Genomic DNA, 27,844 nt, shown 5'->3' on the forward strand with positions numbered 1-27,844 from the left:
AGAAAAAAAACATAATGAATTGACTACTATACTTTGAATTTAACGACCGTTCTAATTACGTTCTGAATAATGTAAAAAATCTGTATACAATGGCTCAGTCCACAATTTTTCTAGACTACAAAGAGCTAAATATATAAACATTTTGCGCAGAGAATAATGTGCTAGTCGTCTCGAATACATGAAAAGGGCTCTTTAAATTTACGGGTCGTGCTCACTAACTACGGGCTTGTTAAACAAAATTCAAATTTATTAAATTATTTAACTTATAATGAAGATAGAAGCATGTCTCCTTTAATATTTTTTGTCAATGCTTTTCTAACTAACATTTTAATCATAATAATAAATTTTTAATCATTATGAGTACATTTTAACATTGAGATTTAAACATATATACATATAAATCAATTAAAAAAAATTAACAATGAAAATATTTATTTAATTCAAATATATAATCGTTTATATGATCCAAACATTATTTAAATATAAAATTTATCACCAATTCATTGGATATTTAGATAGAGTGCTTACATCCGTATGCTAGTCGACGGACGTCTGCCGGTGACGCCCGATCCTTGCGACTCTTGGGCGTCCATTTCTGAATTAAACATGAGAATTCTGAACCGATCGTTCGGTAAACTTTCATAAACTGTAATACGTTGCTTTTATTTTTATGAGATTTTACTACTTAATAAATTTATAAGAATGTGATTTTTATATACATAGCACTTCGTAAACCGGAATAAATGTATATTTAAATAAACATCATGTCATACAAATGTATAATTTATTGAGTAAAGTATTAATGGGGGGTTTATTCATTTATTAGACTAGAGATTATATATTGCACTGTCGAACAAACGATTAGTAGGTGTACAAATATAATATCGCAACATAACACTTCCACGGTCAGTCTCAAATACTTATAAATGCTAAACTGGTGACATACGTAAAATTGTTCATACACTTTCGAAATCTCACAGCCGTTGTAAATATACAAATATCACAGACAAACCTGTGCGAACTAACGAGTAGGTACATGATCCGTAATCACTAAATCACTGTGATAATGACTGTTCCGCACTTTTTCTCTTCTCTCTTCTTTCATTGAAATATATCACTATCATGTCAGGTATCCACATAACTAAAAATAATACCATCAGTAGATTTTGCGATGTTATGCAAAGAGCATAGCTGCCAGTGTAATCTCTGATCCAGCCTAGGAAATAGCCCACAGGGGGTACTATTATGCCCATTGTTAACATGCCCAATCCAACAGCTGAAGGGACTTGATCCATTCTACAATTTTCGGATATAGCGATGTTTCTTGCAACAATAATCATACTTCTTCCGAAACCATATAATGCAGACAGTGTCAGAATTACGTATAAATCGGTTTGATATGCCAATACTGAAAAAGAAAACTTTTTAATTATTATTATAAATTAAAGGCTCTTATAAAACCTTGTTAGTCCCCTGAATTTTATTAAAAGAAAAAATGTAAATTACTAAAATTATAAAAGGTTCTGCTTCAGTTTATAGGAAATATTTTACGAACTTACAAAAATTCAATTTAAGGAGACTCATTGTTAAAAATACGGTAAGATTTTTTTATATTTTGTTTCACAGGTCGTTTACTCACTTTGTCTTACTATGATTAACCACGTGCTCGTCAGAATTAGCATCATCCTCGCCTTAATTTTGTATTTGTCTTGTAACGCTGGTAACGTAAGTCTTCCAATAATATCAGCGAAAGCAACTGCAGACATACAGTAAGCTGTTTTCTGTTTATCCATTGATGCAACTTTCTGTAAAATTTAAAATAAAAGAAAATTGTCAGTCATATGTTTACTACATGTTTCTTCCTTGCGTAATTTTTATAAATATTTTTACAGTAAAAGTAAATACATTACTGAACTGTAATGTACTTTGTTATACGATTTCCATTTGTTTACGAAAAATAATTTAACTTACTTGCAAGAAAAATGGATATAACATACTGAAGTTTTGAATGGAAACAACAGTAAGAGCTGTTCCGATAATGACATTTAGAAACCGAGGGCTTGATAATAAAGAAATATCAAATAATTCATAAATTTTTCTTATCAAAGTCTTCTTCGGTTTTGGGATATCCTGGGTTCCTGAAATAATAGGTAACTGAGTGTTTGTCGACTTAATCTTAATATTACCTAATAGAGTATTGACCTTTAGGATAGCTTGTAGTTTCAGAAGCTAGTAGTTAGTAGTATATACACACATGTCTTATCTTAATGAAGGTTAGATTAAGATCTTACCGTTAAGTTTTTCTTTTGATGCGGCGTTTTTGTTCGTCTCTTTTGGACTTTGTGATATATTCTTATCAACTCCATTCTCAGAAGCAACAGCTAGTGCGGTGACTTGACCTTTGTGGTTAACGTCACCATTGCCATTGTACTCTTTATTTTTATTCATATCTTTGTTATTTTCTTCGAGTAGATGCATTTTTTCATCAACTACTACCTCTTCTTCAACTTTCTTCATATGCCATTCAACTGGCTGAATTAACATGGTTCCGCATATCTACAAATAATTTTCATTTATAATTATTTTTATTAATTTAATTGTTATTGTAATAGTAAGTTAAATATTCAATAATTACCCCGTGTAAGCTAAGAGACGCCAGCAACAAACACGCGCCCTTAAAGCCGAAATGCTCCAAAAAATATCGGACAACATGAGGCATGAGTGTCTGGCCCACACCTGTCCCAGCCATAGCAAGTCCAACGGCAAGGCTCTTCCGTACTTTGAAGTAGCTATTAATGGCTACAAATGAGGCGTTTTGAATGAATCCTAGACCCAATCCTGAAAAAAAAATAGGCATTTTGTTTTGTATTTTTAACAGCGTCACAGGGTTTTACTCTCCCTTCTGGGTAGGTACCATAACTCAATATGTATTCTTTTATATTGCTGTGTTTTGACAGTAAACGAGCCAGTGTAATAACCGTCATAATGGGATAAATCTTAGTTCCCTTGGTTGATGTCATTTCTTATGTTGTAATTATCAATTACAGTGCCTGTCTATGTAAGGTAGTCAATAGCCAACTGGTGGTCCATTTGGTTGTTCTGCATCCCACGCATTATGTTCAAACCATTCCAAAATACTATAGTATTATTATAAAATAGTTTGCAAAAAACTGAACGTACCAAGGAAAACACCGTAGGTTAAGACCAAATGCCAAATATTTGTCGAGAATCCACTGAGCAAAATGCCTATTGTACAAAAAACAGCACCGGATACTGCAACGAATCTAGGTGTCGTTAGTTTGATGATCGCTCCGGCTATCGGACCTCCGAAATTTGTGACAAATAACATAGTACTCAAAACAATGGCTGCTCCCTGGGTATTGTGCCCCATCGCTTCTAATGCGTCTCCGTACAATAAACTGAACAGAGACAGCATTGATTGATTGAAAATCTGAAACGTTACAATAAAATAAGCATAACAATCATAAATAAATTCTAAAAATATCTTATATGCACATTTATTGGAAATAAAGAAGGCTTATTGAACTGTTGTAGTAAAAACCTTTCTTGTTCTGTAATAAGCTCTAGTTTATTTTAACAAAGTACATACTTATTGTTCAAGAAATAATGAGGTACAGTAAAATAGTTCAATAGATTTTTTAAAAATAAGACTTTATGTAATAAATAATTAATGATTTATACCTTAGTACATTTTCGGAAGAAGTTTATTAAAATTAATAAAAATAAAAACTCACATTCGAAAGAGCTGTTCCAATTAAAACCATCCATCCCCATCCACCATCAGGCGGCACCAATTTTATCCTCTTCTCAGTCTTCGGTAACATCGCAAAAGAGTTTCTCTTTGACATTTTTCTTATTTAAATATTCGATATTATAAACTAATTTTCTATATTTATTAAAACTTTTTTATTATATTCCTATATTAATACCTAAAACAAAAAAAAAAGTTTTTTTAATTTTTCCCACTCACGTCTTTTTCTCTAATATTTGTTGGCTGTTCTTTTTTCAAATTCTATCGAATGCCTCGTCGTTATAAAGATTAGCTCATAAATGTACAGGTTTTAAATGTAATACCTGAGTCAGCCCATTAAACAGCTATTGGGTTTTTCTGTCACAGTTCGAAATTTGGAAGTTGGCAATGTTTACATACCCCTCGGAAAGCACGCAAAACCATTTCGAAAGTCCAGCATCCGAACATTTTCTGGTCATGTCAGAATTTCTATTCCATCTGATTATAAGAGTGAAGAAATAAAGAGTCCCCTTTTAAATGCACTACAATATTTTCCTGGTGGTTGGTTAATCTCCCTTGCCACATGGCTGATATCAGCTAGGATGTCACTTTCGAATCTGCAGCCACTAGACTAACCAGACACTGACCACCTCAAAGTATTTTTCAATAGGTCGTTGTCCACAAAACCCAAATTAAAGTTAAAATTAATCCCTATTTTATTATTAACATATTTACTGTGTGAAAGTTTTATGCATTGATTGATTTGGTAGCCTTAATTAAAATTTGAAAATGATATGAAAAAAAGAGTGCGTTAAACTAAGCAATAATATATTTTACTCAAACCTTACATGATGAAAAGTTGCATTCAAAATCGACCATGTAATTTATCTCTTGCCGCAACGAAAAAAGATTCTCATCATATAAGTTCTAAGTTATCCATAGATTAAAATAAGAAGTACATTATTTTGACGTATAACTTTAAATTCATATCGCAATGACTTTTAATTTCAACATGATAAAATATACACAAAAATGTGCCTCCTTGGTCTAGTGGCTAGCTAGCTTAATAAGGCTGTAAATCTCAAGTCGGGTAAATAAAAACTTTTTTGTAAATAAATTCTCAGTAGTAACTTCGAGTTTGGAATTTGGCAGTACTCACACTTCCTTGGCTCGAAAAGTTTGGGTGTAATTGTTTTGTCAATGTTTGAACTCAACAGAAAAATGTTATAGTTTTTTTTGTTAACCATAGTTTATATAAATTAGGCACTAAACAACGAAGTAGAACCTTGCGACTGTCACACCAGCTCACTCACACTTCAAGCCGGAATACAACAATACCAACTATTGCTGTTCGGCGATAGAATATGTGGTGATTGCGTACCTATCAGAAAACCCTACAATCAATATATATGTAACTATGATTCTAAGGATTAGTAATAGCCATAATCGTCACCCAAAATGACTAACTATGAAATCGAGAGATACGGGAAGTATTAAATGAAATTAACAAGTTGTTTGATTATGTAGCTTTAACGAGTATACGCTCTCTACACATCTAACTACCTACTCCTATCTTTCGCGGAAGTGATATGCTATTTACTGATGGTTATACAACTAGAATTTTATCGAATTGTATGTCGTATCACAACGTAGATCTACTAAATGCAAGGCGAGATTAAAAATCTTTTAAAATATGACTACAATATATATATCTATCTATACTTATAAGATAACATGTCCTGACTGACTGATTCATCATCGCCGAGCGTAAGCTATTAAAGTTAGGGCGATGAAATTTGGTGATTAGGATCGTTTTATTGTGTTACACCCACTAAGAAAGGAATTTTGGAAATTCTACCCCTAAGGGGTAAATAGGTGTTGATAGTTTGTATAGAAGACCGTTATTTTTTTCAATTGGAATTGAAGAAACATGGTATACTGAATAAAAATTAGTAGATACGTATTTAAGAGTTTCTAGATATTTTGCCTCTAAGGCGATGAATTAAGAGTTGAAAGTTTGTATGGAAGTTTTAAGTTAGAAACATGGAACTATATTTTTGGGATATTGATAAAAAGGAATAGATACTAATTTAGGCGTTTCTGGATATTCTACCCAAAGGGGTGTAAGGGGTTGGTGGCGCATTGCCGATGTTGGAAATTATAAATAGACTTTTAAGTGATGACCACTTACCATAAGATGACCATCTAATGGTTAGTAGTCACCAGTCCATCCACCTACATCATAAAAAAAGAAGATTTTTTTGTATTCACAAGTGCAAGTCATTTGTTTCCATGCGAATTAGACAATCCTGTTACCAATAGTGTTAATATAATTCACATAACTATGTAATTCACAGTCAGAATAGAGTAACTACTGAGTTTATTTCCAGCTCTTCTCGGTAAAATCCACGGTCCAAATATATAATATATATATTACTTTTAATTCGAATCTATTTTGTAAAATTACTATTCGGAACCGCTTGTAAGAATCTCCTTGATTAAAATTATAATTTGAATTTGAGTTAGATAGAATATTGAAGTCTACTATTTTGGTAACCTGCGTTGCCTACAGAATGATATTTATATTTGGAATTTCAAAAATGACGAACCTTCACACAAAATTTCATCCCCAATTTTACTTACTTATAAAAATAATTTTAAAAGTCACGACTTTCCATACAAACTTATTATACAACCAAATTTCCAAACAATCCTTACATCCCCCGATTAGGGGATGTATTTTGAAAAACCCTTGCCTAGTTCCATAGCCTTACCGGCTTATGTTATGCGTTGGATTTTAGTCAGTCATTTCAAAATTTTATTAAATCCAAGACCAAATTATTTGAACTGCTGTATTACAGGATGTAAAATTATAACACAATGTGTACGAGAAATAATGATACGAGTAAACTAAACTTGAGGTCATCTCGTCTACTAATGTGATTTAAATCTACAGTATTTAGAATGAACGGATAACGGATTCAATAATGTACAGATAAAAATAATGATTTGTTTATAATGAATGAAGATCAACTCAAGATTTAATGCAATAAGATGAGATCTACAATCATGAAAAGAAATGGGATTGGAAAAAAATTAAAATTGAAATTAATTGCATGAATTTATAATAAAAAAAAAAATTATAAAACCATATGGACTAAAAGTGATGAGTTTATTACATAGTCGACACGACCACGAGGTTTATCGTTCACCGTCCGGCATACGAATATGTCCAATTCGGTCTTATCCCTAAAACGTTCCAATTAAATAGATTTTTCACACAAAAATCTTTCACACTTTTACTAAGCTTTACAGATGTAAATGACGCTTTGACATTAAACTAAGAATCGATAAATTTCATCAAAATATGAAACATTAGCTTCCAATGTTAAACGTGTTTCATTTGAATAACAAACCTTGGAAAATTCACGAGTCGTGTGTACTATTAATTGTATACACGCCTGTAGTGAATTCAATAATTAGAAACGTGATACTTCATCGTCATCCGGAACGCAAATTTTCACGTTGTGAGCCGCAAATTGTATTTGTTGTTTATTGTATTATTATGAAGTGTAATCATTTAGTTTAATTTAGTAGTTGCTTAGCGATTTTCAATTCAACGCATATTTGACATTCGATAGAAGGATTCGGGTTTATTTAATCTAATGAATCCCTTAACAACATTTATATATGAACCCTGTAGTTATTAATTTATTTGATTAGTATTTTTTTGGGATTAAATAGAGTCTCAATCATTTTTTACGATTAATGTAAAGGTTAGTGGTAGCAATCATAACTACGCCTGCTAATAAAATAAAATTGTATGTTAAAGAAAAGATAAGGCTTATTGCACAGTAAAAGTTCACACTATTCCTTGTGCCTCATAACATAAGGGGACGGCTATTCTGATATGGTCGGAAAGAGTTCAGGAGCAATACCTACGGCTTTGTTTGCTTTCTTGAGCACGAGAGTGTGAGATCTGCTAATTTTCAGACTTCAGGCTGATACTGAGAATATGTCATCAGAAAAACCTTATAACTTTTAATGAGCTGATCTTAAGTTAAACCAACGCCTTTTTTAACCACTATATCAACAAAAAGGACAGATATGGAATACTTATATATAATATATAATTAAATATATACGTAGTGTTTTATAAGTATGAATGCGAAATCAACCATTGATTTTTACAGTATATAATGCAGTTGTACCAATATTGAAAAGATAAATTTGTATTTTTTTTTAATTTAATATTCCAAAGTTTTTAAAGTTTGTGTTTATTTCTTATTAAATATTAGAGGTACATTCTTATTCCATTATTATTGAAGTAACGAAAATATTGAGTTATTGTTATGTCATTGAAATGTCCAATTATAGACTGGCGAGCTCAACAATGCTTACTGCATTGTTAGACTCTTACACAGGTATCTCTTTGATGTTGTAGCTAGCATATAGGGCTCTAGATCCGGATGTTTCAGGTTCGAATTCAAATAGAATTATTTCGATTGTCATTTGAAGTCTTACACATGTGGTAGAATTTCGTCACGCGTTCTAACCACTACGTTATTATTAACACGTTGACTGTCCAGGCCAAATCCAACAACCTTCACGTGGCGTCCTGCGGTTTTTTTATTAAAGGTAGTTGGAAATACTTCACATTTAATAAATTTATACTTGAAATCTCCGTCACTGTAATATTACAGTTATTTTCAGCATGTATCACATGTGATACAAGGACGTCTCGTCCTTAATTTTAGTGTATCACATATGATGCAGGGAACGTCGAAGCAAAAAATGTGGGTATTCATATAACTAATTGTTTTAGTTTTCTTGCGGTAGTTGCATAAAAATAATTATAAACGTTAATCATAATTAATCGAGCATCGCAGATCTATTGTTGCACAAAATAGTTAGCAAAAATGAGTTCCCGACCGTTAAGTGATGCTAATTATTATACCAGTGTACCTTTAGCTAGATTTCTTAAAAACCAGAAAACTGATTTTTGTGGAACTGTCAGAAAAATAAGGCGAGGGCTTCCTTATGAGGTGGTACACCAACCATTGAAAAAGGGTGAAGTCGCCGCTCAACAAAATGACTGCATGACGTGCCTCAAATGGCACGACAAACGTGATATTTTCATGTTATCTACATGCCACAATCATAAAATGCAGCTATCTGGAGGTTTTCGACCTATTATGAAACCAAAGATGGTGCTTATGTACAATAATGGAAAAAAAGGAATTGATCTAGCGGATCAATTAGCAAGCTACAATTCTCCTGTGCGAAAGACATGTATTTGGTACAAAAAGATAGCAGCAGATATTTTGTCTATTGGAGTTGTGAACGCCATCATCCTTCACAATGAATTAAATCCAACCAAAAAATTTAGATTATTAGCTGGCCATGAATACATAATAAAAAAAATATTGACAATTGGAGCATTAGCTGTACCCGCTACAGGGCCATCAAGATCTCTAATGGCTTCATCGCATAAAATTACCAATATACCTAGAATAGCTAATGGTAAAATTGCAAGAAAACGTTGTCTTAGTTGCTACAAGAAATTGAAGGATGCTGGCAGCACCACAAAAGAAGCTCAGAAGAAATCACCTCAGGTACACACAGAGTGTAAGCAATGTAATAAGCCATTTTGTATTCCATGCTTTAACGAATTTCATTGATTTTTTGTCTTAGCAATATTTTCATTCAGTAAAAAAAATGTGTTGGTTCATTGGTGTTTTACTTTTCTTAATATCTATTCTAGACGTCCTAATAATATTTATTTCCCTAACTCAGACGTCCTCGCCAATAAACGGTGTAGAGTCTGTACGCCTACTTGCATCAGATGTGATGCAAGGACGTATGGTGAAAGATAAATTTGTATCATATGTGATGCAGGGACTGTCAACGTGTTAACATTGATTGTAGAGTTTAAGCAAACAAACATTTGATAAAAATGTATAAACATTTTTTTTAAGATACAAACGTACAAAGGTCGCTTAAGGATGTCAATAACGTAAATATAGTAAAAACATGTTTTTAATAACACAACTGTTATCTGTTACACTTCGTTTATCAATATCTTGCCGGTTAGATTATATTCTATCAACCTGTTTTAACATATTAATGAAAATATTAAAACTAAAACATTACTATACTTGAAGTTTGTTTCAGCATTTTATTTTAAAAATGTGATAAGGCGAATGACTACACCCGTCACTTGTTATGTAAAGTTTATTGACCTACTTATTCAAACCTTCTACTCAAAAGGGAGAAGAGATCTTTGCCCAGCAATGGGTCATCAATAGGATGTTACTTATTATCATTTTAAAATGACATACTACGTACAGTCTAAACCGCGTCTGAACGTAGGAAATTTTGCACAAATTCATCACCTATCATGATAAAACTTAGGATGAAAGTTTGTATGGAAGTTCATCATTTGAAAAGTTAGAATTATGGGTGATTCCCATGTGTTTAAGCTACTGCTTATGAGTGGGTTTCTGAATAATGTTTGGGATATCCCATCAGGTACACGGCTAGTAAAAGATAGTCTAATGAATAAAATCACACCACACGTAAAATATTTAGAAGTAAATTTTTATTTATTAATAACTTTAATTGATAGAAAAGGCGTATTATCGTTTAGAATAGAAATAAAGATTATGCGCCACTGGTCTTGGTAACAAAAATATATATTTAAAGTTGATAAGAATTGTTTAATCTTTTTGTAACATTCCAATGAATAAATAAAACTAGATATATTTTATTATTTGACTACGGAATTGAATTTTCTTCATCGTTTTCTCAATGTAAATTATTTTATTTAAATATATGATTTGATTACATTTCCTAAAGGAGTTGATAGAGCTTCGATTACATAATTACATATTATAAACTTTTAAAATACATTTTACCTTGATTGAAGGGTTGTGCAAGCCCGTCTGGATAAATACAATCCATTCATTAGATATTTTACTGCTAAACAGCAATTTCTAAATTTAATACAGCTGTGTTCCAGTTTGACGCACTTTGAACGAGCCAGTGTAACTACAAGGATAAGGGACGCATCTTAGCTTGATGGCATTGGTTTCGGATGGAATGGTTAATATTTCTTACAACGTCAATGTCTATGGATGATGGTGACCACCTACCATCAGATAGCCCATTTGGCCGCCTACTAAACTATACTACAAAAAAGTTAGTATAGTATCAAGGGACAAGAGGCGCGCCAGTCGCAGTGCATTGTGCACAACTTCGAAAGTTAGATTAGGAAGTATCTGACGAGGCCGAGCACATATAACTATTATAATATATAAATAAAATGAACCGCGGAAAAAGCTCAAACGCGATCCATATATTTCGTCTCTTATTAAATTATACGAGCCGAGATGCTAGAGCGCGTGCATCTTAACCGATGATTTCGAGTTCAAACCCAGGCAGGCACCACTGAATTTTCATGTTTATGAATTTGTGTTTATAATTCGGTGGTGAAGGAAAACATCGTGAGGAAACCTGCATGTGTCTAATTTCAATGAAATTCTGCCACACGTGTATTCCACCAACCCGCATTGGAGCAGCGTGGTGAAATATGCTCCAAACAGTGGGAAATTTACAGCCTGCTAATGTAATGTAATGTAATGTTACAAATTATGTTTCTTTTCCATTTTCACTTGAATCACTTGGAGTTAGTGTGCAAAATCTTTTTTTAAAAGCATAACGCTCGTCTTGTTCAGACTGATTCGTTTATTGTCCAGTGAAATAGATTTGCGATTCAACGCGAAAATGACACAATATCACGGTCACGATTTGTATAGTAACTATTTTTTTTTTAATAATAAATCTTATCTTAATAAAAAAATATTATGTTCATCGGTTCGCATATATAATATCCTTAATCAGTTGTTGACAAACTCTATCATGAATTAATTATTTATTATTGGCGGCTTGTATTCGTTTCCTGTGCAATATAGCACAGTAAAACGGTTTTCGATTTATCGTAAATATGAATTATTATATTATATGAATTATTATATTACATTATCTTCTTGATTCCTTTACATTTAATTACTCATGCAATCAAAAGTCGTTCCGTATTATGCAATGATATAATTAAATCAAATAATTTATATCGTTGTTATTCATGACATAGTCACTTACGACTTTATTAAATATATATATGAATACTATAAAGGGTAATGCCTTAAATAATGACGTCGAATGATGACTCATGACCAAAGAAGTTAAACATACATTCTAAATGTATTTTTTTTGGGAACAATCTTAGTTTGTAATGAGAAATTTAAAATTTTCTAAATCAAAATATATTTATACAGTATTCAATTCATTCTAAAGCTATCATCGGTTCGGAAAGTAGATTCTATGGCAAAAACTTTATCTATACTCCTTATAAAGTACGATAAAATTGAAATAATATATGCTGCCTATAAATCAACAAATAATAAGTATACGATTTTTAACATTAACATAATTTCGTACTGAGACTTATTTAGCAATGATTTTTTGACATGAAATTTTAATTTATTAATATACCTAGTAAGTTAAAGTACATTTAAAGAATGATATCATATATAATATTTAAATTAGTATCTGTTAAAAATCTGCTTGTTTTTCCTATACGAGAAGAAGTGGTCACTATCGCTCAAAGACACTGGTACTGTAACAAATACTAATCACTCTTACGCCATCAATGTACCAATTGAGGAAGCTGTATTCAATTTGGAACGACTCATTGACACGAAATCAAAACACCGGAATACAAACGTACAAAACATTGTGGTGTGGTTGCAGATTATCTGATAAGCTACCTGTTGCATTTACAGCATCCTACTGGCAGATATTAATTTAGAAAATATTCATATGATTAAACGCGACACAATCAAATCATTACATTGATATAATTTCGAATATTGTTAAAAAAATATTGAATTTGTATTTTCCTTATTATTCAATACAACAAAATTATTATAATTATCATAAAGGTTTTAGGAGTTGGTCAAATCAAATCAAATCAATTTTATTCAAGTAAACTTCACAATGAAGCGTTTTTGAATCGTCGATATTAAAATACGACCGTTAGGTTTTAAGCATAAAAGTAGCCTTCCTATTGTTATATGTTCTTCCTTGGAGTTCTAGCTTGCTCCATAGCAATCTACATCGAACTCGATTCAGTGCTTTGGAAGTGAAAAAGCAAATGTCAAACAGAGTTTAGTTTACTTTGTTATTTCGTGTGTCTGCAAGTTTTTATCACTAGACCGCAGCACAATTCAAATTTTTGAATATTCATATAAGTTTTCCTTATTATCCTTAGACAAATATGTAATAAATAATGTTCAATTCAATTAATATTTCATAAATGATCACATCATTTTTTATATTTCGTGTAATTATTTTGGTATATTCATGAGAAGTAAATCCCCTCATTGCATTTGTCATACTATAACGCGGTGTTACCCTTAACCCATATACACTGACATTGACTCACTGTGGAACATTGCACAAGAACAGTAGGATTCATTTATAAATTAACTAACTGATCCTGCAGCTTTACCCGCGCCTAAATTATAAAACTTCACCTATAACACACTCATTCATTCAATCATTAACCCCTTCAAGGGGTGAATTAATGAATTGTCCTTTCCTAGAATTCAAACTATCTCCATAGCAAATTCCATCTAAATCAGTTTAGCGTTTTAAGTGTAAATAGGTTACACAGCGTTACTTTCGCGTTTATAATATTAGTATCTATTCAATGTATTTAATATATTTTAAAACTATAATATTGCGTTATTAACAATGCAGTCTACGTATAGAGTTGCAATATGTCAACAATTTTATAGTACATAAAACAGAAATATAATGCGTATAATTATGTTGCACGAACAATAAATATAGTAAACTTTGAACTGAATTTCTTAATGTAAAATCAAGTCACAGATAGAATTTAAACTTTATACCCGCTCTTAAACAAACTGTTAATGTTACTTATCATTTAAAAATTTGTAATTCACTCATCGTATATCATTCATTCATCTTTGAATGACTGATCTAATTCTAATCTGATCACATCTTGGTACTAATTTATTTATACAAATAAATATATATTCATTTTCATTTCAAACGATGTTTACGGTAACAACTAACTTATTATAAATTCTTATTGAATTTAAACAAAGCAACTGTCATGTAATACTTATAAATGATTTAATCAGGCTTCTTATCATATGACGAAATGACTAACAACAGTTTCTCAACATTATGTCAATTTTATAACGATATAATGACGAAACACGAGGTCAAGTAACAAGAAGTACTAGTTATTATTTCTGCCGTGAAACAAAAGATTATCAGTATTTGAATAATGTTGGAAATTTTAAAATTGGAAACGAAAATTTTATGACGTAAATTTTTTTCACATTGAGATTAATATTTTTTTTTTTATAAACGGATTGTAAAAAATGTAATCAGCCATTAATCAATGTAGGTTAATCCAGTGCAAATGTAAGCTTGCTTTCATATTTTGTAAAAAGGCTGCTCTGTGGCATTATAACCTTAAGCTTTTGCCCAAATAGGCTCAAAATATTAAAATCACGCACATCAAAAGTATTGACAAAATCTTTAAAACTTTATTTTTTTTAATCTAACTAATTTTATTACTATCAAACTATTTAATATTAATTGACGATTGATCATGATTTTAAGATTGTTAATTTTTTTTCTAATGTTTCATCCGCATTGATTTCTGTGGTTGAAAATCAATATCAAGAATAAGAATTTATATTTTTTTGCGGTTATTGCTATAGCTCATCCTAACAAAAATAGCATACGGAAAAATGAACATCTACTCGTTACAGATTTTCTTATTACGTTTATTTTATGAAGATAAAGTGGTCACCACCGCTTATAAACATTGGCAGCGTGAGAAATATTAATCATTTCTTACAACGCCAATGCACCACCAACCACTTGCGTCTGTAGTTACCGCCAACTCTGGCACTAAACTGGCTGTCAATCGCCAAACAGCAATATTCGGTATACCACTGTATATTACTCAGTCATCCGATATTTTAATATCTGATGAGTGAGTGGTATCTCGGTCTGGGTTCTATGTATTAAGTTTTTATTCCATCCGTTATCTTGTCACCAGTACCAGAAGTTTGAGCGGAATTTCATCTCGATCGACGGATTGAACTGGTTTAAAAACAGTTGCAACATTTTACCTACATATAATGACACGTGAACTTAAATAAATGCATGTTAAAAATAAAAAAATACTATTCTTATTTGACTTAGCATAACTGACCATGGATACATATCCTATATCCACCTTCTGCTATACAGTAATATTTTCTATTAGTTCCCGCCCGCGGCCTCACTTGCCTGTGCGAGGCGGTGCAGATTGCCAGATGCGTGTCTGAACTTTTAAATTTATAATATTACTAATTAAACCTCCGGATTTACCCGCGCAATTTATAAAACTTTACCAATAGCATACAAACCGTCACACGTCCTTTACTCCCTCGTGGGGGTCAGTTAAAAAAATAGTTTCTGTCTTAAATCGAAACCAAACCAAACTCCATACCGAATGGAATTTGATGTAGATTGAGATTTGTGCATTATATTTAAGAAGGTAACTCGTTAATAGTAAAAGCGTACGAAACATATTATTTCCATGGCAACGCATTATTGGTGCAAGCAACGTATTAACAGTGCCAAGGTTTCAATGGCGAACGTTTACCATCGTTGTCTTTATATCAGTGATAAAAATATGTTTTTGTATTCTTGATATCTATTTGAATCCGGTTTAATGTAACACTACTGATGGATTTGAGGATATAAAAACATAATTAGAACTATTATTTATTTTTTCCGATTAGAAGTATTTGTCTGAGTATAAAAACTGTCGTTGGAACAAATGAAGGTAACATTACTTGAAAATAAGGTACTAGCGATCAGGCAAAGTCGAACTAATTAGGTACTTTCACACCGTCAAAAGTTTATGTATGTATTTAGTTTATGAATAAGTCTTTTGTTACAGGTACGACAGCTTAGGGCATTAAAGTTTTTGGGTATACGCTCAGAAAGGTCTTTGTAACAGCTGCTAGTAATGAAGTTGAAGAGTCGAAGTGTTTGTCTCACGTAACCACGTAAAGTTGTCAGCGTTGGATCTCAATTCAGACTAGAGAATCATTTTTAAAAATATTTATGAAAAAAAAAATAATTGTAACTTTCTCTTCTTATAAGAAACAAGTGAAATGTCATTAAATTAATCCGCAAATATAATTCGTTACGTGTTATTTATAAAAAGATTATTCCGATAAAAAACATGTCCGAATGCCTTTTAAATTGCTTATCAGATAATCTAAATAGATATATTCTTTAAAAGAATTCGTAATAGTTGTAGGAATATTATCGTTAGTAAGTAGTTCTTTAACTTAATAACATGTTTGAATTTAGAAATTGTCGATTTTTATATGTAATGTATATAATTTATTACATATACTATTGTGTATACTATGTAATATATACATATATAGTTGCTACCCTCCCCACGCAAGTAAACAAAAACATACACTTTTCCTTACGAGCATAATTAACTTTATCGAAATTTCAAAATTTTATGATGAGTCAAATCATTTAAGCATATTGTGTAACATACATTGAAACATATTATATTTCAAATTTATAATATTAGTCAGATATATTTTGATAAGCCAAGTTATTATTAAGTTATTGCACTTTTATAAAATAAATATTATCCCTTACCTATTTCTAACCGTTCATAACAATATGCATGGTAAATAAACGTCCAATGAAATAGTGTTAAGCAATATTGTTTCACAGTCCAATACGCGTAACGTCGTATATCGTGCACATTATTTATTATTAATAAAAACGACCGCCCACTGCAAATACACTAACATCAATGAATTGTCGCGGTATCGGAGTCATCGAGTTTGACCTGTCGCGATAAGATCACTTTATACAATGTTTCATACTAGCAAACCATGGCTTCGTCCGGAAAAATAACAATAATAAAACGAATTAATAAATTGACAACGGAGCCTACCACCAAAATTTTATTTTTAACGCAAACGAAACCGACAACGTCATATGAAGCATTTTATCTAATTTCCATTCTAGTATCTCTGCGTAAGGAATTAGTTATCGTTTTGATAACGCAATTTCCTAATATATTGTGTGAATTTGTATCGCGATCGATTAAGTCACGATCTTTTAATCACGCAACTACAATGAGCATGCATCTTATAGGTAATTCTATCGTAAACTGCATCAGTACTTATCATCAGGTGTGAGTGTGATCAAGCGTAAGCCGATTAAATATAGATACACAAAGGTTTAGATATAATATTACAAATCATTACACGAACGAAACGATGCTAAACTTATTTCCCTTAAAGCGGTTCATTGTAAGTAAGTCAGTGACGTAAGAACCAAAATAACAGGACCGGAGTCCCGTTATTGCTATAATAATGTCAACAGCGCGAGAAATTTCGTCAGATTCATTTCTACAGAGGTTATTTTGACTCATCCGTGGTTCAACCTATAATTTAGGTTAGATAGATAAGTCTAAAGATTAGAATTTTAAGATGATTTTGAGACACCGCTTCCTCTTTATTAAATAAAATAATAAGAAATATTAATAAAAAAAAAAAAAAGCTTTATACTCTACATTACCTACCATGTACGATCTTATATTTCGATATTCATTAAGTATTAATTTTTAATAAACATTATTCAGTGATTTATCACGTTAAGTCTAAAGAAAGCATTTTTTTCCTTCAAAGCTATATCAGTTTTGCTTGTGATTTAGGATTTGTTATTCCTTAAACTATTTAAACATACTGTAAAAATCGAATGTTTCGAGATCTTTAGAGAAAGTTTATGCGCAGGAGTGTGACTAATACATACTTTATATCGAATAATGGTAAAAAACAAAAACTTGGTCAAAACATATTTTTAAATATTAATGAGGATTGATCGAGAATGTTCCGTGACGTACCGGGGGGAGTACCCCTAATGGCAAATCCATTCCAAAATAAATAATATTGTAGGCCGAACTGGCCTGTATCAGTATGTACTACCTGTACTATCATGTACTAGATATTATCGCTTTGGTTTCAAGTATATTTTATTTTAAAGCTTCAATAACTCAATAGTTCGACTAGCGATGTAAAAGACGTAAGCTTGATCCTGACCCCTTGGGCTATCGTCGTCCGTACTCTTAAGACATAAGTTTCAAGCTAAGCTTTAGAAGCAAATAGCAGTAAAAGAAATTGCTTGAAAAAAGGAATCCCAAGATTCTTTTAGAAAAATAGGTACTACCTTTAAATGAAATTCTTTAAATTTTATTATCTCAACTCTTTGACAGCATTATAGTATTGAAAAGAAATCCATCTTAAGCACTCCTTAAAATTCGTTCGTTTCAGTTCGTTACTCAGAGGAAAGTAATAGATTTACTTCAGAATATCTTATGTCGGGCTTTGTGCCAGTCCGTCTGGGTAGGTACCACCCACTCATCAGATATTCTACCGTCAAACAGCAGTACTTAGTATTTTTGTATTCCGTTGTGCCCATTGGCTCGCCCGCCTACCGATATCATAAAAAAAATAGATTATGTTGTATGAGTTTCATAAATGCCCACTGAATTTAAGTAACTCATACATAAAGCAGCGCGGTGGATTAGACTTCAAGCCTACTCATTATCTAAATCCGAGATGGTCTAGTATAGAACACTTCAATTAAAACTGAAGACTGAGGATACAGGACCAGGCAAGCCCTGTGCCAAGTCTTTAATACTTATCTGGTGTTTGGCGGTGACGGAAAATATCGGCAAGAAGCATGTTGGATGAAGTTCAGCCACATCTGTATCTACCAACCTGCATTGGAGCAAGTGGTGGAAGAAATTGCTCCATAAGAGGAAGGTGAGGTCTGGCCCAGACGCGGAACATTTACAAGCTCTTATTAATCGTGAACAACAGATTGTTGATTTGGATTACTCTTGAACTTTTTTATTACTGTACTGCTTATTTATACGTACTTATATTGTTGTACTGTATTACTGTTATACTTATATATATTCATATATTATTGTTTTTGTTTTTGATATCTGAAGACATTAACTTGAAATATAGAGAGACGCATTCTTCTGATTCTGATAAAATATTATCGACTACTGTGATAATGTTACAAAAAGTATTCGTTTTACCAGTAAACATAACCACGGACATTATTAGTTACAAAATTTATTTTTGTTGTAAAGTAATTAATTATGTATATTTACATTATCAATTTTAATCAATCAACAGTTTTATTACATTGAAATTATTTGATCGCATATAAAGTACATTGCTTTACACCAAATTCATATTTTAGTATACGGACGCCACATATATTACGTTCAAACACTTTTAGTACTGGTTTTGTAAAGAGTCAATCATTGATTTTGGTATTATAAGTAGTATCTATAACTAATTAAGGTCAGCGATAAATTGATTGAAGCACGACCATTATTAACGATTTCGGAAAAATCTTGCCGGCTCGGAGCTTAGCCTTATACCAATAGAGTTTAATGCATATATTTGTCGGCGGGAAACCAGGTTTTTAAGAAAAACACGCGTCTGGAAATGATTTTAAATTAATCATCAATTATTTTAATGATTGAAAACTGTTTGATTTTTAAATTAATAATATCTAGTGAATTCTACCGTCTATAAAAATTGAGTGAATGGTTCCCCCATCCAATTTTTTTTTGTTTTTGAAAAACAAGCTGGCCCAAGCTACTTCATCATATATATATTTATGATATATGGCAAACGAGCAGTTCACCTGATGCAAAGTGACTACCACCGTCCATGAACATCTGTAACAAAAGGGCGTGTGCGTTACCGGCCTTTAAGAAATGTGCACGCCTTTTTCTTAATCACCCCCAAGTCATATCCGTATATTTCAGATTGTATTACGATTTGTTTCAGATGTCCAGCGCCGATCACATTTTTTAAATTGTGAAATTCGAATCATAATATCATTTGTAGATTCTAATATTTTTAAAATCTCTTACAAAGACATTCGTAGTACGTATTTTCCCAGAAATGTCTTTAGATTTGAAACTTCGATAAAATTATCATTTATTATCCCTAATTAGATGACTCAGCTCCTTAGCTGAAATGCTTAGGAAAGTACTAACTAACCTTGGAATTAATATAATCTTGTAAAATTACGTTTTATAAGTGCTTGCAACTGCCGCTTGAATAAAGTGTATTTTAATTTTGATAGGGTGACTCGATAAGAATACTAATTTTACTTTTAATTATTTGAAGAATACTCTTAAAAATAAAACAAAATTATTAGCTAGTGAATATCTCACTGAGCAAGAGCCTTCTCTTTTCTCGTAGAGAAGACTTGAAGCCAAACCCATTTGTATTTACACAACTTGCTATCATATTTATGGACATTTTTGTTGTAAAAATGTAGGTTACATTATTATTGTAATACTAGCTGTTACCCGCGGCTTTGCTCGCGTAGAATATGAATAAATATACAAATTAACTTAAAATATTACGTTAATGTAATACCGCTTTGTATACCTCATTGGTGTGTATTTCAGCCCTTAGGGTAGCATATTCAGAAACGCTTAAATGCGAATCAACTCATTTTCAATCGGTAGCCTAAAAATAAAATTTCATGCTTCTAACTTCAAAAATGACGGACTTCCAGATTATGCTATATACGAAATGACTACCCAATTTCTCTCCTTAGGCGTATAATATCCAAAAACGCTCAAATGCGAATCAACTCATATTTAATCAGTAGCCCAAATAAAAAAAGTTTCATGCTTGTAATTTAAAAAATGACGGACATCCATAAAAACTTGCATCCCTTATTTCACCCCCTCAGAGGTAGAATATCTAGAAACACTTAAATACGTATTTAATCATTTTTAATCAGTATCCCAAAAATAAAGTTTCATGTTTCTAACTTAAAAAAATACGGACTTCCATACAAACGTTCAACCCCTATTCCACCCCTTTTGGGGTAGAATTTCCAAAATTCGCTCCTTAGTGGGTGTCATGATATGTTAGTATATAAGTATACAGCCTAAAATATACGTTTTAGTTCTAAAAATGACAACACTTTCAACAACTTACAACCTTTCATCCCCCTTTTCAACCCTTTACAGTACTTTTCTCCAAATAAAAAATGAAAAAAAAATGTCTTTTCTCAGGCTATTTGTGTAACAAATTTCATTGAAATCGGATCAGTAGTTTTGGCGTGAAAGCGAGACAGACAGACAGACAGAGTTACTTTCGCATTTATAATATTAAGTATGGATTTATATAGTTCGTTTATATGTACACAATATACACACAAACTATGTACTTGTAATACACGCAAATTTGAACTGACTTTTTATCATATATAAAAAGTCAGTGCAAATGATTCTATAAAAAAAGGAACCATTTTTATTCGATTACTTTAAAAAAGTTTAATTACCTTTCGAGTATTAAGTGAAAAGAGCTCAATTTTAATCTCTAAAAATGTCATGTCGGCTGTCATAACCGTAAATATTCCAATCAATAATATTTCTATGAAGTGATGACAAATGTATTATATATTATTTAATAATAGCTTCAAACTTGACTGACACCTCAATGTTATATTTCGTAGTAATCATCTTATTGCAGCGGTTACAAAAGGTCGAATGTTAAAATTACGTATTTAAAAAACTGTTTATTTTATTGTATTAGACTAATATTCTTACTCATCTGCCCCCTATTTATATAGTAAATAATATATAACTTCTAAAATCAATATCAAAATAAATTGCATCCAATAAGAACTTACAAGCGCTTGAATCGTCATGTTACAGGATTGAATTGAATCTTGTACGATTACGTTTAAAGCGTTGAAGCGGCGGGACCAATTGAAGGTTCTAGTGAAGTGCCACGACCGTCTCTGCGACGGAGGGTACGTGAGATATCGTGACGTCGAAGATGCCGTTTGCGATGACTAGATAACACTAAAGCGACAAGTCACCTATGAAGTTTGTCAATTGAAAAATGGATAGTGATATAAGTAAAAGTAAGTAAGTAACACAATGTAAATGTCCCCCTGCTGGGCTAAAGCCTCCTCTCGCATTGAGGAGTAATTTTGGAGCCTATACCATCACGCTGCTTCAATGCCAGTTTGGATACGCCTGTGGCAGAACTTCATTGAAATTGAATACATGCAAGATTCCTCATGTTGTTTTCCTTCATCGTCGAGCACGAGATTAATTACAAGTGCAAATATAGGACATGAGAATTCATCGGTTAATGTTCATGCGTTCTAACCACTGTGCCATCACGGCTCTATATAGTAGTATAAGAAATTTTGCGGTATTTAAAATCTATTTAAAACTACTCAATGTAATCCTTTACTATCAAAAAGTTTTCACCAGTTTTGAAGAATAAATTTCAGATTCAAAAAACTGACGAATTAAGCTCAACCGGATTCTTGCCAACAATTATGTTTACCGTAATAACTAATTATCTGCAACCTCTTATGCATTAATTATTTTGGTATATTATAAACTATAATACGAAACATACAAATGAAAAAAAATAGCATACAATTACAAGCATTATACAATACAAGCATACATTTTGGTATATATAAACTATAATACGAAACATACATATGAAAAAAAAATAGCATACAATTACAAGCATTATACAATACAAGCATACATTTTGGTATATATAAACTATAATAAGAAACATACAAATGAAAAAAAAATAGCATACAATTACAAGCATTATACAATACAAGCATACATTTTGGTATATATAAACTATAATACGAAACATACATATGAAAAAAAAATAGCATACAATTACAAGCATTATACAATACAAGCATACATTTTGGTATATTATAAACTATAATACGAAACATACAAGTGAAAAAAAATAGCATACAACCTTCCTGAAGAATTTTATTAACTTTTATAGAATATACATGGCACCCAAAACAATTACAAGCCTTATGTGGACGGTGATAAAGGATTATTTGCTCACCAGTGATGTGGTGGTTTGAACTTTCCATCATGTAAGCCTATATACCTATCTGCCTACCTATTTTAAATTTAAAAAAAAAAACTATAAATACTATAAAAATCAACCGCGAATAACAAACTTAAAAATATATACTTCCACATTTTCGCCAGCCATATTTTTACAAATGCTTCTGAAACACATCGTAAATTGTAAAGCGTTTAATCAACAGTGACGTTGCCAAAAATAGTTGTGGACTTGAAACTGTATATTTTTACGATTGTTTGCATTTTGTAATATATTATTTACTAGCTATTCTGCGTGGTTTCACCCGCGTTAAACACAATAGACACCGTGGATTGTATTGTCATGTTATACAAAATCGAAATATACTTTATCAGGATTATAGAGTAAAGCTACCACCGATTCGGAAAAATGGTCGAAATTATAAGCCTACCAAGTAAAATTAGCAAGAAACTCAGTAGTTACTCTTTACCATCATTTAAATTACGAAATTATGTTAATATCTGTCTATAAACTTTCTCGGTAAATGGGTTAGCTAACGCAAAAATAAATATATCGACTAATAACGCAAAAATAAAAATAAATGGTCGACCCTGAGATATTTTTTCCTAACCACAAAAATAAACTTCAGCTTTATATAATTTTATTATAGATCTTATAACAGTTTATAAATAAATTTATTATCTTGCTTAAAATTGACGACAGCAATTTAAATGTTTACAATATTGAATACAGTATTAATAACAAAACTATTTGCCTCCTTGTCTATTACAAGGCAAGACTCTAAATTCTAAGTTTAAATCCCAGATCTTGCCGATAAAACTATTGGGTTAACTTGTCAAGAAATTCCCAGTGACTTGGAATCGACAGAAGACCGGTAATTCTGCGCCTGGTTTTTCTTCGACCGAAAAGAGTGAGGAATAGAGATTTCTTCTGTGTTTGTGTATATAGTTGTGCACTAATATTGACCCAATGCAGTGCATCTCCATTGAAACCAGCTGCCGTGACCAAAATGTTTAGATGAATCGTTAAAAATAACAATATTTTTTATAAATAAGCAGTACTAACTAACCATAAACTAAACTACAGCTGATTGATTGGGAAAGTCCACCCGTAAAAGTCTGTCAAATCAGTTTTCTTACAGTGTCATAAAACAGACGGTTCCGACTTCAAATACTACAATTCTATGGATATAATAAAATTGGAGTGTCTGTTTGTAATATTAAAATAACCGCTTTTTACTAAATGCATATGTACATAGGTACATATACCAAAATTACATTTTTTTTTCAATTTATGTGTCTGACAGTTTGTTCCGGCTAATCTGTGGAGCGGATGGATCGATTTGACGGGAGTTTCACTGACAGATAGCTGATGTAATAAGGAGTAACTTAGGCTACAACAATAACTACTACTTAACTACTAAACTTTTGTTAAATTCAAACGCACACGAAGCCGCGGGTACAGCTAGTTGTCCAATATAAAGGATATCTAATGACAGATAATTGATTTAAAATTGGAATGATTAATAAAATTGAAAATAAATACCTATTGTTTTCATATTTTTGGATTCGAATGTAAATGAACTCTTAAAAATAAATTTGCAAATGTCATTCACACTGCTTTAAGCTAAAATGAACTTTAATTATAATATCAGAAAGTTCAAAATCAATAACATATTGTAATGTAATGCTTCTTATGCTGACTTCGTTATCCCCACTGTCATGATAAGGATCGGTAATCCATACTTATGTTGCATTTTTGTTTGTCTAAATATATCAATATGATTCATCAATAATTCTTAAAAGAACTCGCATATAACAGTCGTAAAAATATTATAAATGTGAAAGGTTTTCTGTTTGGATGTTCTTAACCATAGCCTAATGTAACATCTGACCCATGACGAATGATTACTACTTGGAATTTCAAGTAATTAAATTCCTTAGACTAAACAAAAAAAAAATCGAAAATTTTTATATGAGCGTTAAACGTTTTCGCTAGTAAATATACCTAAGCGTTTTTGTCTAGTTACCAAGAAGGGGACGTGCTCTGTGACAAGAATCGAATTAACGAGAGGGCCGACCCACTGGAATTTGCATGAACATGCATGTTGCGCTTTGAGATGGTATTGTACGGCTAGATTTACAACCTCGAATAGTTTCTCAAGTCTAGGACACGCCCTCGCTCCCACTCAGCTCAAGTAACAGTAATTAAAAGACTGAATGAACTGTGACTAGGTCGGGACATAGTTAATTCGAGAGTTTCCGCTCCAAACAATCGTTAAACTTGTCGAGTGAATTAATTGCAGGTATAACACAATTAACCGGGCTTATTTAATTTAATTTATTCCTAAATCCTAGAGCCCTTTTCACAGTATTTAGGTTTATTATCATAATGAATATTTTAACAGGAAACAAGAAATGTACGAGTCGTTTACTCAAAAAAGTTTCGATGTAACGTCAATAACAAATCGAATATTATTGAATTTAACTTTCAATATATATATTGGATATAACTTCCAATATATAGGAAATAATTTAAATAATTAAAAAAGGCTGTTTATTCTGTAAGTCTTGAAGGTTAACAGAATATTCCTCAGCTTTAAGTATTGCAGGTAGTAAGTGCCCTATGTCCTTTTCTGTAATTCTAAAAAAATGTCATAAGGATCGGATGATTCATAATAACATAACAAGCATAACAAACACTTTGGAGCTTATAATATTAAAAAGGAAATGATTATTGTTAAATAGCTCGGTAGTACCTGTGTATACATATATTTTTAGGTATATACCAGTCTCAGGTCAGTGGAACGATCTCGAAGTTTATTAATCTATACTAATATTATAGATATGAAAATAACTATGTCTGTCTGTCGGTTTATCTGTGTTTTGGTCATTTATGGCCAAACTACTAAGCCGATTTTGATGAAATTTTGTTATAAGCTGACTTGATCTCCAAGGAAAGACAGGCTATTTATGCCTAACAGGTGCCAACCCTCCAAAAGCGAGTGCAGCCGCGTCTAACAACTTACATCCATATAAATATATATAAAATAAATGAATATATACACTATCAAAACTCGTTGAGGTTTCGCTAATGAATATATAAGGATAATATTTGCTATACTAAATACTTGATTTGGTGTTTTTCTATTTTGGGCTCTAAGCTAATACACAGTACACAGATAAATATGTTCTGCTTAGATATATAGATATTTTTCATAACTTAACTGCAGCGCCATCTAACGGATCCGAGCTATCATTATAGTGAGAAATGAGATATATTGTGTAATAATGACTCCAATCATTCAAAAGTTAAATAATTATTCTTTGATAAACTATGAATTGTTTCTCGATTAAGCGGGAAGTTTTATAAGTTTTGCAAACAATGTATTCAAGTGAATGTAAAATACGCTTTAATTATTATCTCTTATCTTTTATCTGAGTTATTTCTTATCATTTAAATCGTATCATGTAGGTATATATTTATATGAGATAATCTAATCAAGTCATATACTATCAATCACAATATGAAATAAAATGTTTATATATTATTATTGCATATTTCACACACAATATATCGTAACTTAATAACAACCTGTCAAATAAATATTGAAAATGAACACTGTAACTATAATAAAACTCAATTGAAACTGACCAAGAAAATTTTTACTTCGCCAGTTTTACATATTAAAGACATAAATCCACCTATGCTATTGGGAACCTTATTAAGCCGTTCATTTTTTCCCATTTTCCCCGACAGCGAACTTGGAAAATAATCATGAAGGAAGTTATTTATTGCGTACAATGATACTTGAGCTGCAACGCGAGCGACCGCGACGAGAAACCAATGAAATAAGTTGAATTTATCAACTAGCTCGAACGAGAGACTTTACCGAATCCCTAACCAAATTTAAGAGGAAGCGTGAATTGGTAAACTTAAATTGAAACAAAATTAATTTCGATTTCGCTCCTCACTTAAATGATTAAATAATTTATTTGTACGTTAAATGTTTCCGTGCGGGCAATTCGAGTGCTTTATACGGAAAGCTGGAGGCGCAATTCGGAGTAACACATTGCTCCGCAGAGCGCTTAGCACGGAATTCGATTCAACTAATGCAGCCTAATCCTGACCGGTGGCACACATATAGCTGGCGTGCGTTGTAAAAGGCCTTGCGCAATTCGCAGTTGGTGATTGATGATAATCCCTATACATCTGCGCGGCAAAACAATGCACTTGCAACGTGCTCACTGTGATGGGAATTTTCTAAAAACATCAATTGTTCGTTTGTTTTTATGTCGTTTGATTTATTTTATTTCGACGTTTTGTTTAGTGTATGTAGTGGAATAACGATGTTTTCGGCAGCGTAGAATAGACCGACCCCGTTTCGTTTCCCCACGAGTTGAAAAGGTTGGTTATTTTACGTCCGTCCTAAGAGGCGACGGTAAAAATTTCCAGTTAAGCGTCTCTTTTTTATTTCAATCAATAGAATCAGTTAACGATCTATACTTTACAGATGCATTTAATATATTTCAGATGAAATTTTACCAAATCCATCTTGCAGTGTTTAAACTGAAGATCGTTAATAAATAATCTTTTTTTTTATACAATCCGGGTAGGCATATGACTCCACTCCACCTGATGGTAAGTGGTAGTGGTAGCGGGCAGTTAAGTCACCGAGAATGAACTGCACTAGTCGCCCTCGCCATGCCGGCCCGCAAGAGGCCCCTTCACGCCTCGTTTGAAGGCACCGAGGTTACAAGAGGGGGGGAACACGTATGCTGGTAGGGAGTTTTTTGGCGATGTTGCAAAATTTCTTCATGCGCGGTGGTATCGATGATATATATTCTTGATATATTTAATAAACCGAAATTAAAATACACAGTGAAACTAAAAGTTTATTCGAATATTAAAGCTACTAAATATCATTTTATTTTATTTTTCGAACGAGTCATTAACTGACAATTTAGCTTCGCAATACACAGTAATCCAA

The 27,844-nt window shown here is 31.9% G+C and overlaps 1 protein-coding gene across 1 annotated transcript; it reads right to left on the bottom strand.

Moving 5' to 3' along the window:
* Positions 1-460: 460 nt before the first annotated feature.
* LOC113398919 (monocarboxylate transporter 12-B-like) lies at positions 461-16,701 on the bottom strand. The gene is made up of 8 exons (XM_026637863.2): positions 16,538-16,701; positions 3,756-3,950; positions 3,181-3,451; positions 2,636-2,838; positions 2,292-2,556; positions 1,972-2,138; positions 1,640-1,805; positions 461-1,408 (listed from the first exon to the last, which is right to left on the bottom strand). The coding sequence occupies exons 2-8, from the start codon at positions 3,867-3,869 to the stop codon at positions 1,056-1,058; spliced, it is 1,539 nt and encodes a 512-aa protein (XP_026493648.1). The 5' UTR covers positions 3,870-3,950; positions 16,538-16,701; the 3' UTR covers positions 461-1,055.
* Between the last annotated feature and the right edge of the window lie 11,143 nt (positions 16,702-27,844).

Source organism: Vanessa tameamea, chromosome 2 (genome assembly GCF_037043105.1).
Source record: "Vanessa tameamea isolate UH-Manoa-2023 chromosome 2, ilVanTame1 primary haplotype, whole genome shotgun sequence".
Classification (NCBI taxonomy): domain Eukaryota; kingdom Metazoa; phylum Arthropoda; class Insecta; order Lepidoptera; family Nymphalidae; genus Vanessa; species Vanessa tameamea.

Bases quoted from the DNA above. Each gene is read 5' to 3' on its own strand.
- LOC113398919 (XM_026637863.2), bottom strand. From the start codon at position 3,869: ATGTCAAAGAGAAACTCTTTTGCGATGTTACCGAAGACTGAGAAGAGG. The intron at 2,139-2,291 runs GTAAGATCTTAA...CTATTATTTCAG, and splicing joins ATCAAAAGAAAAACTTAACG to GAACCCAGGATATCCCAAAA. The intron at 1,409-1,639 runs GTGAGTAAACGA...TTTCTTTTTCAG, and splicing joins GTTAATCATAGTAAGACAAA to TATTGGCATATCAAACCGAT.